This window comes from Perca fluviatilis, chromosome 5, assembly GCF_010015445.1.
Source record: "Perca fluviatilis chromosome 5, GENO_Pfluv_1.0, whole genome shotgun sequence".
NCBI classification, from domain to species: Eukaryota; Metazoa; Chordata; class Actinopteri; order Perciformes; family Percidae; genus Perca; species Perca fluviatilis.
The window spans coordinates 12,189,673-12,204,315 of NC_053116.1; the positions used below are offsets into that span (position 1 = coordinate 12,189,673).

At 43.1% G+C, this 14,643-nt stretch overlaps 1 protein-coding gene across 2 annotated transcripts in view; it reads left to right on the forward strand.

Annotated features, from left to right (window-relative positions):
* nol4la (nucleolar protein 4-like a) overlaps positions 1 to 14,643 on the forward strand; it is a 28,201-nt gene that overhangs the window by 7,464 nt on the left and 6,094 nt on the right. For both annotated transcript variants that reach the window (XR_005639365.1, XM_039801835.1), the window contains exons 2-10: positions 2,175 to 2,330; positions 4,930 to 5,041; positions 6,465 to 6,574; positions 9,731 to 9,872; positions 10,608 to 10,900; positions 11,069 to 11,254; positions 11,747 to 11,935; positions 12,052 to 12,168; positions 12,314 to 12,503. Coding sequence is in view for 1 of the 2 variants with exons in the window: in XM_039801835.1 (XP_039657769.1) it covers positions 2,175 to 2,330; positions 4,930 to 5,041; positions 6,465 to 6,574; positions 9,731 to 9,872; positions 10,608 to 10,900; positions 11,069 to 11,254; positions 11,747 to 11,935; positions 12,052 to 12,168; positions 12,314 to 12,503 (1,495 nt within the window). In the remaining variant the exon portion in view is untranslated. The remainder of the gene's footprint in view (positions 1 to 2,174; positions 2,331 to 4,929; positions 5,042 to 6,464; positions 6,575 to 9,730; positions 9,873 to 10,607; positions 10,901 to 11,068; positions 11,255 to 11,746; positions 11,936 to 12,051; positions 12,169 to 12,313; positions 12,504 to 14,643) is intronic.

The following is a 14,643-nucleotide window of genomic DNA, read 5'->3' on the forward strand; positions in this document are numbered from 1 at the left end:
GCAGTTAAACACACACAGCGCTCATGAATACACACACACTCAGAGCATGTCACGTTCAGAGGTGAATGTTTAACTCCCTGTTGACTTGTGTTTGGAAACTAAAGAGCTTTTTGTAGCAGAGGAGCACGAGAAGGCCTTCAGGTAGCAGGGTGGGTGTGGTGGCTAGTGAACAAAATGAAGCCTTGCCTGCAAGATCTTTGGTACTTTCAAGATCTAGCTCCAAAAGTAGAGCTGGAAAGAAAATGGCCAATTATTATCTTACTAATCGGTTAATCTTTTTTACTGCAAAAATGCAAAATGTATCATTGTTAACTAAATATCTTTAGGTTTTGGACTCTTGGTCGAACAAAAAAAGACATTTGAAGATTTAGATTTAGCTTTAGGATATTGTGATAGGCACTTTATAGACAACAAAACAAATAAAGAAATAATTTTCAACCAAACTTACAAACATTTTCTGGTTCCAGCTTCTCAAAGATTTGCTGCTTTTTTTTTTTGTCATTAATGAATATCTTTGGGTTTTTGGACCGACCAGATAAAATAAAATGTTGAAGACATCACGTTTTTCAGGATTGTTTGAATTTTGATTAAGAATGGTTAGTTACCCAACAAAAAACGCATTGGAAATATTGGTTTAAGATTCAGACAACTGGTGGTTTGCAATATGATGTAGCCTATGTGTGTGTCTTTAGGTTGAATTCCAGGTCGGAGAACACATTCCCAGCAGAATATCCAGTGTTTGTTGGGGTAGAATTCAGTGGAGGATGCAGCAGCGGTGTGGGTGCAATGCACACCCCACAGTTGTATGAGATTATCTAAATCCAGCGTGAATGGACCTGACACCATTGTCCCAAGCAGCAACAGCAGCAGCAGCAGCGGCAGCGGTGGTGATGTCACCGGGGGAATGATGATGATACCTCCAAGTGCGATAGATTACAGCTGTGATGATGAGCTGGAGGATCGCTATTATTTCATTTATTATCATTACATTTAGCTCATGCTGACAGGGGAGAGTGGCTAGAAAGAGAGAGGGAAAGAGGGAGAGAGGGCCGGATTAAAACAAACCCGCTCTGTGAGCGGGTTTTAGTTGCCATGGCAACGATCGTTACCTCGCACTTGGGAGAGCAGGAGCATGAAGAGGAGGAGGGGGGAAGAAAGAAAGAAAGAAAGATGGGACGGAAAGATAGGGGATGAAGACATTGAGGTAGGAGAGAGGACGCATTAGGGGGACAACGAGAAAATGAAATGTCAGATCCCAGGAACTGTGCAGAAATGTCAAGGAGAGGAGGGTGACAAAAGTGTGATTCCTCAATGCCGGGGGGGACAACTTTTTGAACTTCGGAACCTCCTCTCACTCAAACAAGAAAAGATCACTCCCCACCTAGAACCCAATCTCCAGAAAATGTCAGAGCTTCTCTCACATCTGCGTGGAAGAGCTGGACTCATGAAAAAAACTAATTAAATGCCCAGAATAATTCTTTGTTCCCATTTTATGCTTGCTGGGGCACTTTTAAAAAAAAAAACATCAGCAGGTGCAGATGTATTATAATAAGATCTGGTGGAAAATGCAAAGTGTTTTGGCCGTTAGTAAGGTGGGAATGAGGGGATGAGAGAGTTATTTGGAAGAAAAGATGGAGGCAGAAAGGAGAGGAAAGCCCCATGTGGTGTGCTGCGGATGGAGAGCGTTGTCCTGGCGATCTCACTTCTATGGGGTGTCACATGACCCTTTGCCCAGCACACCTGCCCAAGAGAAATCAGTGGCAGTTTCTATGGCGACAGGGTCAGCAGTACAGGAGGCAGGATGGCTGCCAGAAGTGGTGGTAGGGGGGAGTGTTGGTCTTGTACAGTGTCGATGATTGTGTTATTTTTAAACATTGCAGAAATGAGGTGATGGCTGCCGACCCAGCTGGGCCGAGATTTCTCCACCCGAGAGACTTTTAAAGACTGAATGACTGCTGGACAAAACAAGGCTGGTTGTTTCAGTGCTGGTTAGGGCACCTTGTGCAGTGTGTATGGTGTCTTGACCCATGTCTCACATGCCTTACATATCCTGCTCACATCACATGGATGCACGAAGTTCCATTTGCAGCTGTAACAGATGATAGGCTACACGTTATCTCTGTAAGCCCGTGGTGGGACATTAAACTAAACTCCATTCTCTGTCTGTGTTTCAGTGTTCAGATGGGAATTCGGCCCAAGACAACTCCTCCCTGAAGCGTGTAGCTGTGGTAGAAGACTTCTTTGACATCATCTATGCCATGCATGTGGAGATGGGTGCCGACCCCGGGAGAGCACCCAAACATGCAGGCCAAAAGAAGACCTACAAAGCGGTGGGTAAATCCAACCAGGTACCTGTAGGGTGCAGCTAACCCTGCTAGCACTGCTCACAGTATCTCTTCAAAGGAAGGAAGGAAGGAAGGAAGGAAGGAAGGTTGTCATTAGCATGAATTAAAGATACTCATATATTGCTGATGTTGACAGCTAAAATGTATTTAAAAATGATAGAAAATAAAATGATTTAGTACTCAAATTATTGTTTATGTCGTAGTTGGCTACGGTAACAGCCACAGGTGGTTTTGCTAATGCTAACGATACACCAACAGGCTCTTCGCTAATAGGAGTGGCTCTAACGTTAGCTTGCTGCTTCCAGGCACAAATATGTGTTTCCCAGGATGGCAAAGGAATGTCCCGCCCTACTCTGCCTTACTCTGCCTCTGATTAGCTTACCCTTGTATTCTTACAGTAACCCTAACCAATCTCACTCCTCGTGCCTAAACCTAACCAAGCCAACCAACGAGGCAATGAGTGCTAGCCAATCAGAGGCAGAGTAGGGCGGCTCATGCCTTCGCCATCCTAGGACACACATATTTGCCTCCTGGGCCTGCATTTAGTAATTAAGGATTTAACTTTCTTTCTGATTTAAAGTTCTGTTGTGTCATCTTCTGACTCTGTGTTCTCTTTGTATTGCCTTTTTGGAACCAGGCCAACATTATTGTAAGGTTAATGTAACGTTACTTAGACTAGCCGCCGACAGAGAAAAAGCAGGAAGGCAAGAACGAGAACACGTGAGCGTCACATTATTTATATTATTTATTATAATAATAATTATTATTTATTTATTATTATAATATTATTATTATTATGGAACCCACGCAACTTCTAGGCAGGACCCGCCCTTCAATAGCATTCACACACTACTATTGGCCAGGCGTTCATGCTTACGCAAGGTAACGTAACCCAATTTATTCAGGTCCTATGCCCTGACCAATCGGCTATCCTAACCTTAACCACGCAAGGTCAATGCCTAACCCCAACCAATCGAGCTGCTTCGTAGGGCGGGACTTGTCTAGAAGTTACGTGCGATCCATAATAATGCGTCACATAGTGCCCCCAGTGCCCCCTGGGTTCTAAAGTTTATTTAGGGCCAGAGAACCTGATATGGAGAGGGCAGAAAAGAGTAGCTGCAGTTTGTGAGGAGTGTCAGTATGCAAGAAAAAGTCACAGTACATCAAACACTAAAATGTAGGTGTCCGGCCCACTTCGAGCACTGGTGCTTTGAGCTAACATCAGCATGATACCATGCTCGTAGTAACAATCAGCATTCTGATTATGTTTATCTTGTTCACCACCTTTGCTTAGGGGGTAGCATGATAACTAGCTAGCTAATTGGCAAAAGGGTACATTTGAGGATGATGGAAATGTTAGTTTTGTATTTCCTAAAGGTTTTGATAAATTCAAACTTTTACCTGATGCTGGCGCTAGATGAAAGGTTGAGGGATTGCCAATGTATTCTGAGGGAAACATGAAAGTGTGTACCAAATTTTATGATTTGGATGTTTGCCGGACAAAGACCTGCATGAATCCAAACATTTTTGGAAGCGTTCAAATTACTGCATGCAGACAATATCTCCTTTTCCTTTGTGTGAAAAGTGCCCCACAGCCAGAGTGAGTTTTATTTTATTTGAAAGAAATGGGCCCCCCATGTATAATGTTTAGTATCAGGAGTCACCAAGTGAACAAGTGACCACCTTTACCAGAAAAACAAAGTACTTCTGGGGCTCAAGCGTTTTTATTGGATGTCTCGGGAAGAAAGGCAAAATATGAGTTTACGTTGCAAACCGAGGTGTGGTCTCGGGTCGGGTGTCCTGACAGAACGAGTGGCTTTGTATGCAGCTTTAGTGCAGTGTTGGGGGGTTAGCAGGACTCTGGTACCCCCCACCCCTCAGGATTGGAAAAAAATAATCACAGAGCCACTTCCTCCTGCCCTGTAGAGAGGTCCTGTCACGTCTCATAGAGTGTACCCTTTTGAGGAGGCAGCATCACTGGGGCAGGGCATAATATGGAACTGTCACTGTGGCCTTCTGGGAGGTGCACGCTCCTCTGGGTGGCCTTTCCCTCTCAGCTGCCTTAAGGGGCCATGAGGGGTGGGGGGCAAAGGGGATGGGGGAGATGTGGCAGTGGTGATGGTGGGCCGGTGGGGGTGGGCACCCTGCTGCCTCTCCGTGGTCACGTGAAGGTCGCATTTTACAGGGAAACGCCAGCGGGGGTGAGGAGGGGAGGGTGGCACCGCATCGGAGACAAACAGAGAAGGAAGGCTGAGCACGAGAAAGGGATGCAGATATGAGTCAACTGCACCTGAGAGAGCAGGAAGAGAACGATGACATACACCACTTGTGTTTTAGATTATCAAAGCAGAAACACACACAGTTGGAATAAGGTCATACAAAGGCACGAGAGATTGCCTAGAGGGAGGACTCCTCCTCATGCCACATCCAGATAACACATAATCACTGACCCCTAACTTTCACACATGCACCTTACAAAAAAAAAAAACACCTGCACACACAGCTTGAGTTCACAGCCTGAGCCATAACTGCTGCCATTTTTGTTGCCGTAACCCAGTCTCCTCTGCTCACTCCCCCGGCACAGATAGCAGAGACCTACGCCTTCCTGCCCAGAGAGGCGGTGACTCGGTTCCTAATGAGCTGTGGAGAGTGTCAGAAGAGGATGCACATCAACCCCAGCACTGCAGAGTTCAAAGGTAATGGCACACATCCGACCTGTGGAGGGCTCACTAATTCTGGAGACATCATTAACTGATAGGCTATTTTTGAGATCAACCTTTAAGAGTAGATAATGCTTAGATCCTTTGACATACTGACATGGACAAGGGTTAATTACTATGTTGCAATGCATGCTGGGATGGTGTAAATCAATCCATCTTCTACTACAACAGCTAGCCGTTACTGTTCATCATTTCATCATAAGATTAAAATGCTTATTTGGTTTATCACACAAGAGAAAGGTGAGTTCTCAGTTGTCCTATCAGACACTAAATGTGAGTTGATGTGATTTTAGGCATTTGTACTTGGAAGAGTTTTGATATTGAAACATCATTAACGAGTGAGATTAAAACATATTGTATATACACATATATATATATATATATATATATATACACACACACACACACACACACACACACACACACATATATATATATATATCCATGCTGTAACAAAGACTCAAGAGGACCACATCTCTGGGATTGTAAATGATCACAGAGTCCCTCTAGTGGCCAGTGTGGAGATTGCTGCACTTTGTTTGAGTTCTGATGTTATATACGTATAGCAGAGGCTACTGCTTGGATTTCAACCTTTTGCAGTATACTCATAGTTATTATAGAGCAGAGGTTTTCAAACTGTGAGGAGGGTTTGATGGACAGGTGCATGCTCATGCTCTAAAAACCAACAGGAAGTTAGTTATTGCAGTATGGCCTGCTGATTTGGCCCACAATTTTGTGCCAGAAATGGCGCCCCCTTCCTCGGAGTCATAGCTCAGTCAAGTTCTGAGCACACAGACATTAGCCTATACACTTATTTCAGAAACAGTGTGTGACTTAAGCTTTCTGAGTATATCATCTTCTCAAATAAACATCCATAAATCTGTTCAGAAATCATAGAAGAATATTACTCCAGAACTTGCCTGAGAATTGTCATGTTTTTAAGTTTTCTTCAGTATCAAAGTAATCCAGTAATAGTTGTGTGTATATCCATGAATACATATCAAAGAGGAACTGCTATTAGCTAATTCGGCATGTTTTTAATGTTGTCAATTAAAACTATTGGTGTGATTTTTAGTTTAATCTGAAAAGAAACTAATAACTAAAGCGGTCAGATAAATGTATTGAGTCAAAAGTACAATATTTCTCTCTGAATTGTGGTGGAGTAGAAGTATCAAGTAGCTTAAAATGAAAATACTCAAGCAAAGTTCCTCACAATTGTACTTAAGTGCAATACTTGAGTAAATGTATGTCGATATATACCAGCAGTCTGCTGCGGTAGATAAAATAGATTCACCGAAGATTAGTTCTAACTTGATTAATCTGCTTGCTTCTATATTTTATAGACATTAATCCATCATTATGTATGACTATTGTCTTGATTTTTTGCTTTCTTTGTCAGAAAATGACAGACCCACCTCACTGGTCCCAGACCTCATTGATTATAACATGCCTCTTACTGCCACCTACCTGAAACAAATGAAACTGCAGTGCATGACTGCCACTGAAAGGGTAAGTGCCTCTTTTCTCCAAGTGGACTGTGAATATTTGTAAAGCGTAGGCACAGATACAAGGTGTCCTGATGGATTAATTAGAAAATCAACCACTATTAACATCTCCTTTTCACTGTAATTGCATTTGTATTGACTGCACAAATCCTCTGGATGTGTTCTTTTTTCGTCTCATCGAGGCTGTGGGCCAGAATAATGACATCCTTTCTCTTAACTTTTCATTCAATATTAAACATTCAGAGCAGTCCGCCTGCTGGGAGGAGGAGCTCAGTGTGAAATGAGGATTAGTAAGTCTTCTGCACAGAGTGACGTCATGTGTGAGACCACTCCCATGTGTGGCTGTGACAGAAACACTCAGAAACCACTGCCACTAAAGTGCAGGGAGCGCTACTTGATGATGATAATGTAGAACCTCAGTCGCGCATAATTAGGATTATCCGGAACAATGACCCAGACTGTGATTTGTAGGTGAGTACAAATTAACAACTGCTCAGAGTGTTGGTCACATCTGTGTGCAGACTGAGAATGAACAGGGACAATAATTTAATAATGAACCATCACAGAGGGTTATTTCAAGTGTTGTAGGAGACTTGTAGTGATTTGTTCCATATCTCTGCTGCGCTGGTTTAGAGAACACTTCTAAGCAGCAGTTGGTTCAAAATGCAGCAGGTTTGTTCTGTTGAAAAAGCAGATCAGCAGAGAATTTGCGAATATGTATCTAGTCTGTTTGCACGTTGTTCTGCAGAACTTTGGTAATTGTACAACCTGCTTTGATGACGTGATGTAAAACATGCCTCAGATTAGTTTTTTTTCTTCCTTTTCAACCAAATATTCTCACTACATTTACATGCACATCATATTCTGGTTTTTGCCCTTATTCCGAAAAAGACGATATTCCGACTAAGCTTTTTACATGGCTAATGAAAGTGAATATTCCACTAATATTCCTGTTTACATGCAGCAGTGCAAAATACGATTTTTTCAAAGTTTTCCAGCAGCGGCGGACTTGTTAGACCGTGCGAACACAGCGTCCCTCTTTCATTCCTTCAACCAGCTTCTTCAAAAGGTCGGCGTAGCGATGTGTGGACATATCCAAAAACCTGTTGATATCCAATCTTTGATAATGTTTAAAAGTAGCCGTAGTTTCTCCTTCTTATCGGGCCTGCAGCCTTGCAAACTGTTGGCTGGTTGGTTTGCGAACAGCAATCATAGCAACGCACATAGCTGACCATAAGCCTGCGGTAAAAACCTAGATTGAGACACATATTCCAAATGCGCTGTATACACGTCCGAAGAATGCCTCTAAAACCTGAATAATACCGAAATATCCCACGTCTTAATCGGAAAATGCTATATAAAAAGGCCTTATTCGGAATATCCAACCGGAATTCGCTGTTCACATGACCTGTATCAAATTCAGAATATTGTCATATTCCGAATAATAGTGGAATATTGGTTTTCATGTAAACATACTCACTGTTATGCACCTCAGTAAGGTCCTTTGGATTGGATAAAGGCCTAGTTATGAAAATACCACTAAAATAAACTCTGCTACTAATGAGTGTTGGTCCTCAAATGAAAAAGTGTAAAAAATGCATATCAACATTTCCTAAACCCAAAGGGACATCTCCAGATTGCTTGTTTTGTCCGTACAATAGTCGAACACCCCAAAGTATTTAGTTTACGGTCACATACAAGACCAAAAAGAAGAGCAGCAAATCCTCATAATTGAGAAGTTGGAGCCACTGAAAAAGTTTGGACCTAAACAGTTAATAGATTATCAAAATAATAGGTTTTTTGATCGACTAATCATTTCAGCTCTTCAAAAAAATGTTACATCAACTTCTGAAGATATTTCTTATGTTTATGTTTGTTGTCTTAATTGATGGGACGATAATTTTTATTCTAATAACGTCTAGTAAGTTTATTCTAGAAGTAAAGTGCTTCAACTTAATTCTTTCTAAAACTCTATTGGGTCTCATTTTTAAAAGTAAATCCCCAGAATTTATGAATTATATATCTTCTTAAAGCATAGGCATTAATGATACATTTCCAACTACTTAGAAATGGTGTAATTAGAGACTCTCTCCCTCTTTGATGCTACATTGCTCACTTGGTACCTAATGGACCTGTCACTGAGCATTTTGGTCTTCCTCAAACCCTTTACAGAGCATGCATATCCCCAGGAGTTTAGGCCTATTTGTTTGCTTGTGTGGCAGGAATGAGATGATTTTTCCTATCTGTTCCCGTTGCACAGTCATAGGTTTGCTCCAGTTTCTGCCAGCTGAGAGAAGAGAAGTCACCATTCATGTTAGCACGAAGTAAACTGGCCTGGGTCGCCCTGAAATGTGGCTGTTAGCAGATGGTATAATGTAGTTTGGAGCCACAGCTCAGGACAGCCTTTGAATAGTTTGGGAGATTATTCCGTTCTCCTTCGCTAATCCTTACCCTCATGGTTTACTCATATTTTTGTGACACTATACCAAGCATCTTTAGGGCTATACGTGACAGAGTTAAAAATAGCAGAGCTCCAAGAAACACATTATTTAACAGTCTACTGCCAGACTTCAGCATGTTTTATTAAGAGTTAAATCAAGAAAATGTACATTAAAAGGGTAGGTTTATATGTTTTTCAAGTCATTAATGTATATTAAAGCTTTAATGGTTGCTGTAATTGTTCCTTCTGTCCACACTTCAAAAAAGCTTATTCAATGTAACAAGCAATCTTAAAGTTCAGCTGAAGCTAATATGAGACTTTGTTGTTATCCCTCTGCCATAGCTCAAAAAGGAATTACTGTCTGGAAGCACAAAGAGGGAATGTCATGCTAAAAACATTAACTTTTGGAAGGTACACACTCGATTTTTTCAGTGTACCCATCTCTACCGTTGACAAAGCTTAAAGAAGGCATTTTTTTTGTGGCCTGCAGGAACAACTGCACCAATTGCATCAGTATTGCTGTAAGATAAACTTTAAAGAAAAAGTGTGAACCTGAGATGCAAAGAGACATGAAGATAGTCTCTTCTTCTCCTCCCCCTCTTTCTCTCTACGGGACAAATGGGACACTTGAAGATCTTTCTCCTGACACTCAGCAGCCCTCTCCCTCTGCACATCCAGGTTTCTCTCCCCGTCTCACAGTCTCTTCCTTTCTCCCCTCAGGATGACAGTTCGATGAGCAGCGAGGACATGAACGGCGTTGAGCCTACATGGGTGGCAGCTGAGCCGCCCCCCATGCCTGAGCGCAGTCCACCTAACAGAGAGAGGATCAGCAACCCAGCAGCCGCCATTAAAGAAGAGGACGGTAAGACATACTGGTTGTTATTGGCATGATGTGGTTTTGTTTGTTTTTAAGTTGTATTTACCTCTGGAATTTAAAGGTGTATTGATTACTGTACATGAGAATGGTACAGATTGGTGTTAAACAGGAAACAGCTTGCCTCGTTCTTAGTGGACTAATCCAAATAAATCCACTCTTACAGGGGGTGGGACACCACCGCAGCCCCAATCCATGCACCCCTCTCTCTCAGGGTATAAGGTTTAGAGAAGTAGGACAAAGGCCGACATTAACCTTCACAGATTAGGCAGCACTATAGAAAATACTGGGATTCTGGAAATAGGGCAAATCAATGGCATAGAGAATTACACTGCTCGTGTGAACATAGTTGACACGTGTAGAAATCATCACAGTGAGATCAGCACACGGCCATAGACTGGGTTAAAGAGCTGTAATTTGCACACACCAGGAATTGAAGGCTCCCTCCCCCCAGCAGTCCCTCCCTCCTCATCCTCAAAATTAAAAAGACTTCCCCCTTCTACCCTCACTTTTATTTATCTTGACAGTTGACCCCAATACCCACTTCCGTAACAGTTTCAGAAAGCACAACATGAGGCAGGAAGTCCGATCCCCCTGTCGTCACACACCCACTCTGTAGTTACCCGAGACAGAAATAATGTCTATGTAGTAAATAAAGCCACATTAATGCAAAGTGATGACAAACATCCGCACAGCTCATCTCTTCTGTTCCTTCCCCCCCAGATGACGACTCCTCAGAGAGCGGCAGTGCCAATGGGCTGCCGGCCATGACCTCCCCGGAGGTGCTGGCTGTGGGTGGGAACCCCCCAGATGGTGGGGCCCCTTACAGGGAGGTGACAGAGAACGGGCTGAGTGCTCCCCTGGACTTTAGCACCACCTCACCCTCGTCCTCCTCAGAGGATCAGCAGCCGGTCATTCTGAGCGAAAGGCTGCTGCAGGCGGGCAGCTCGCCACCAAACTCTTACCCCGCAGACCCCAACAGGAAGTACCCCATCAAAACAGAGTATGCCAACAAGGTAAGAATATACACTTGATTTGGTTAATCATAACTTCAAATACATTGCACTTTATCTTTCTCATGTGGTACCAACTTTGTCTTTCTTAATGAGCAGTTAAGAAGAACAGCTCTCGTGTCGGTATGATCTATAATAATGGTGTTTCTGTGTATTTCTGTGTGTTTTTAGTCCCCTCCTTACAGTTCAGGAAGCTATGACTCTGTAAAAACTGAACTGAGCATGAGCGCAGAGGACTTGACCTCTGGTCGGGCACAGATCATTGACGACGACGATGACGATCATGACGACCACGATGACAGCGACAAGATCAATGACGCTGAGGGTATGGACCCTGAGAGACTCAAAGCCTTCAATGTAAGTAACTTGTCTAACTGTTAATATATTTCAATTATTATAGAGAGAATACAATAGTGTACTACTGGATATCAGCCAGCGTAGATATTGTACTTAGAAATATTAAAGAATACCCATATCTAAATTTTGTATAGACAAGTACACACTGCTCACTATTTATTCTGTGAAAATCACTATCTGTGCATTTCTGAAGACAAACATGGTAAAGTTGCAAAAAATGCATCCATGAGTGAGTGAGCAAACACTAGAAATATTGTCCTGAATATGTGCAATGGTTTCCATTGCTCCGGTTTTCATCACCTCCCCCTCTCTCTTTATCCGCTGTTCTTCCACTCTACCTCTGATGCTCCCCCATCCCCTGCCTTCCCTTTTCCTCTCTTTTGTTTTCGACTCTCACACCCCTCTCTCTCCCTCTCTATCCGGCTCCCCCACTCCATTTTTCTGCTCTACATCCCTTCTCTCCCCTCCCCCCTCTCTCTCTGCCTCTGTCAGATGTTTGTGCGTCTGTTCGTTGATGAAAACCTGGACCGCATGGTGCCCATCTCCAAACAGCCCAAGGAGAAGATCCAGGCCATCATCGAGTCCTGTAGCCGCCAGTTCCCAGAGTTCCAGGAGCGCTCCCGCAAGCGCATCCGCACCTACCTCAAATCCTGCCGCCGCATGAAAAAGGGCGGTTTTGAGGTACGAAGTGCCCCCAGCTAAAATGCAATCTGTATTCATTCAGCATACAACATCTCAATAAATCTAGTGCATCACATTCCTAATGTGCAACAAATCTCTCCGACCCCTCCTGCCAGATACGACCAACACCTCCTCACCTCACCTCTGCCATGGCTGAGAACATCCTCGCTGCTGCCTGTGATAACGAAACCCGAAATGCTGCCAAGAGGATGCGGCTCGATGTCTACCAAGCGGTAAATGTCTTGGCAGTTGGTGTTTGTGAATTTGCCCAGCAGGGATTTGGGAATGTGCTAGGATGGCTATGCATCATTAACGCTGAACTGCACAACAGAAACTGCAAAATTCTCCCCAAAACTGAAAACATTTAATTTCTCACAGGATGAACCTGCCTCTGTTGACAAGACCAACTCGAAGGACCCGGCCTCTGTGGCCCCGTCCGGGTTCACCATCTCCAGCGCAGCTTTTGCCCAAGACCAGCTCTACACCAACGGAGGCCTCAACTACAACCTGCGGGGATACGGGACAGTCGGCAGCAACCAGCAGAACTCTGGTGCTGCACAAACCAACGGTGAGGAGCTTTTATCAAACAAATCATCAGGCTTGACAAAGGACCGTAAAAGGACATTCAACACACTGCTCCTGTAATTAAAGGGCTGGTTCTAAAACACAATATGTTTTTCTCATTTAAATATCCACCTTAATATGGGTTCCCACCTTGGTACAATGTAGGTGAATAGAAATGAAGTTGGTGGATTATCCAAAATACCAGGGATATTATGTTGCTCAATAATTTTAGCTATGCTGGTGTTGTTGCTGTAGGGTTGTCAGTGTGTTGGCTGGTCTGGTCCAGACTGAAATATCACAGCAACTATTGGATGTGTTGCCATAATGTTTTGTACAGACATTCATGGTGCCCAGATGATGAATCCCAACGCCTTTGGTGATCCTCGGACTTTTCTTTTAGTGCCACCAGCAGGTCAAATTGTTTTCAGTAAAATATCTCAACATCTACCAGATGGATTGGTACTAAATTTTTTTTACAGACATTGGAAGTTCCCAGATGATGTATCGTACGGACTTTAGTGATCCTTTAACTTTTCCTATAGCGCCATAATGGGGACAAAGTTTTAACTTCCAATAATATTCAATCCAATAATACTTTGGTTTATGACCAAATACCTGCAAAACTAATGACATTATCATCAGCCCTGCCAGGACTGTGTTTTTAGTCCTAATTGGCAAAAGGTAGCATGTTAACATCATAAAACTAAGATGGTGGACATGGTAAACATTACCTGCTAAAACATCACCCTATTTATACTTCTGCGGGGGCTCCATGCACAGCTTTCGCCGTAGCCTAAACAAGTGGCCTGAAGTTTATACTTGTGCGCTGGTGTGCAGGGTCAATAGCAGGGCCGGCATGTGTGGGGAGTGTGTGGTAGAGCGAGGGAGAGAGTGACGGTGATTAGCTTTGGAGCGAGTACCGACTCTAGAGGCATACTGCGAGAAACAAAGTGTCTCCCCTGTGTTTTCTGACCATGGTGGGAAATCTGTAGCAGGAAAAGTTAACCCTCTCCTTGACTTTGTGTTGTTTATTGAGAAGGTGAACCCTGAAATGAGTAGGGGTTGAAATGCAATGCTGCCAAGCCACGGCCGAGCAACGTACGTCGCCACAACGTGTAGTTACATTTTTTGAGAGGTGCACGTCAGGCTACGGCGTAGGGTCCATATCTCCACGTACCTACGTACGTACCCACGGCGTTGATTTTACGCAGAAGCATAAATTGGCCTTCCGCGTTATTATGGCTCCCACCTGGTTTCTTGTCAAGATCCACCCAGCGAAGCAGCCCGATTGGTTGAGGTTAGCTCTGACCCTTGAGTAGTTAAGGTCAGATCGCCGATTGGTCAGAGGATAGGACCTGAACAAACCGGGTTCCGTTACCTTGTACGAGCATGAATGCCTGGCCAATCGTAGTGCGTGACTGCTATTGAAGGGCGGGTTTTGCCTAGAACTGGCGTGGGTTTGACCATAAATCGACCATACAAAAAAACAAAAACAACAACCAGCATATCAAATAGGCCTAGTTAAAATTAATGTCAATTTTCTTTTCACAATATGCAGATAGTTTGCAGTTATCTCATAGCACTTTGTCACTCATGTTACTCATTTGAAATGTTCACAAGACCAGAACAAAGTTCAAACGTCTCTGAAGAAATACAACTTCACGCTTCACACTTACTTACTTACACACCGTAATTCCTACAGTGCTGGATTTCTAATAAGTCTACATGCTATATGTTTCTCCAGTTGTTTTTTCTTCTTCTATTCAGTCATGTAGATAAACACGAAGTAGCCTACGCAGTTTAAGCTAGCACAGAAAAATAAAATACACTCACCGGAGAATAATCATCAAAAGAGATCAAATCCTAGTCCTCCGTAACCTTCTTGTTCCATAGAATACTGAAACACGGATTCTGTTCTAATTAATTTTAACACCAACCTTTAAGAAATAAAACAACTTTTCGTGCATACCGGACCGCTCGTTCTGTTTTCCTTGCTTAATTTTCCCCTTTGACCCCTAGCTGGATATCGACCATTTCTACACGCCTTTAGCGCCCTCTATGGGATAGCTTGACAACTGAAATATTAACCCTACAATCCACATTTGACTATTTTCATTCTGATAAATGGAGGCTATGTGGGTTTC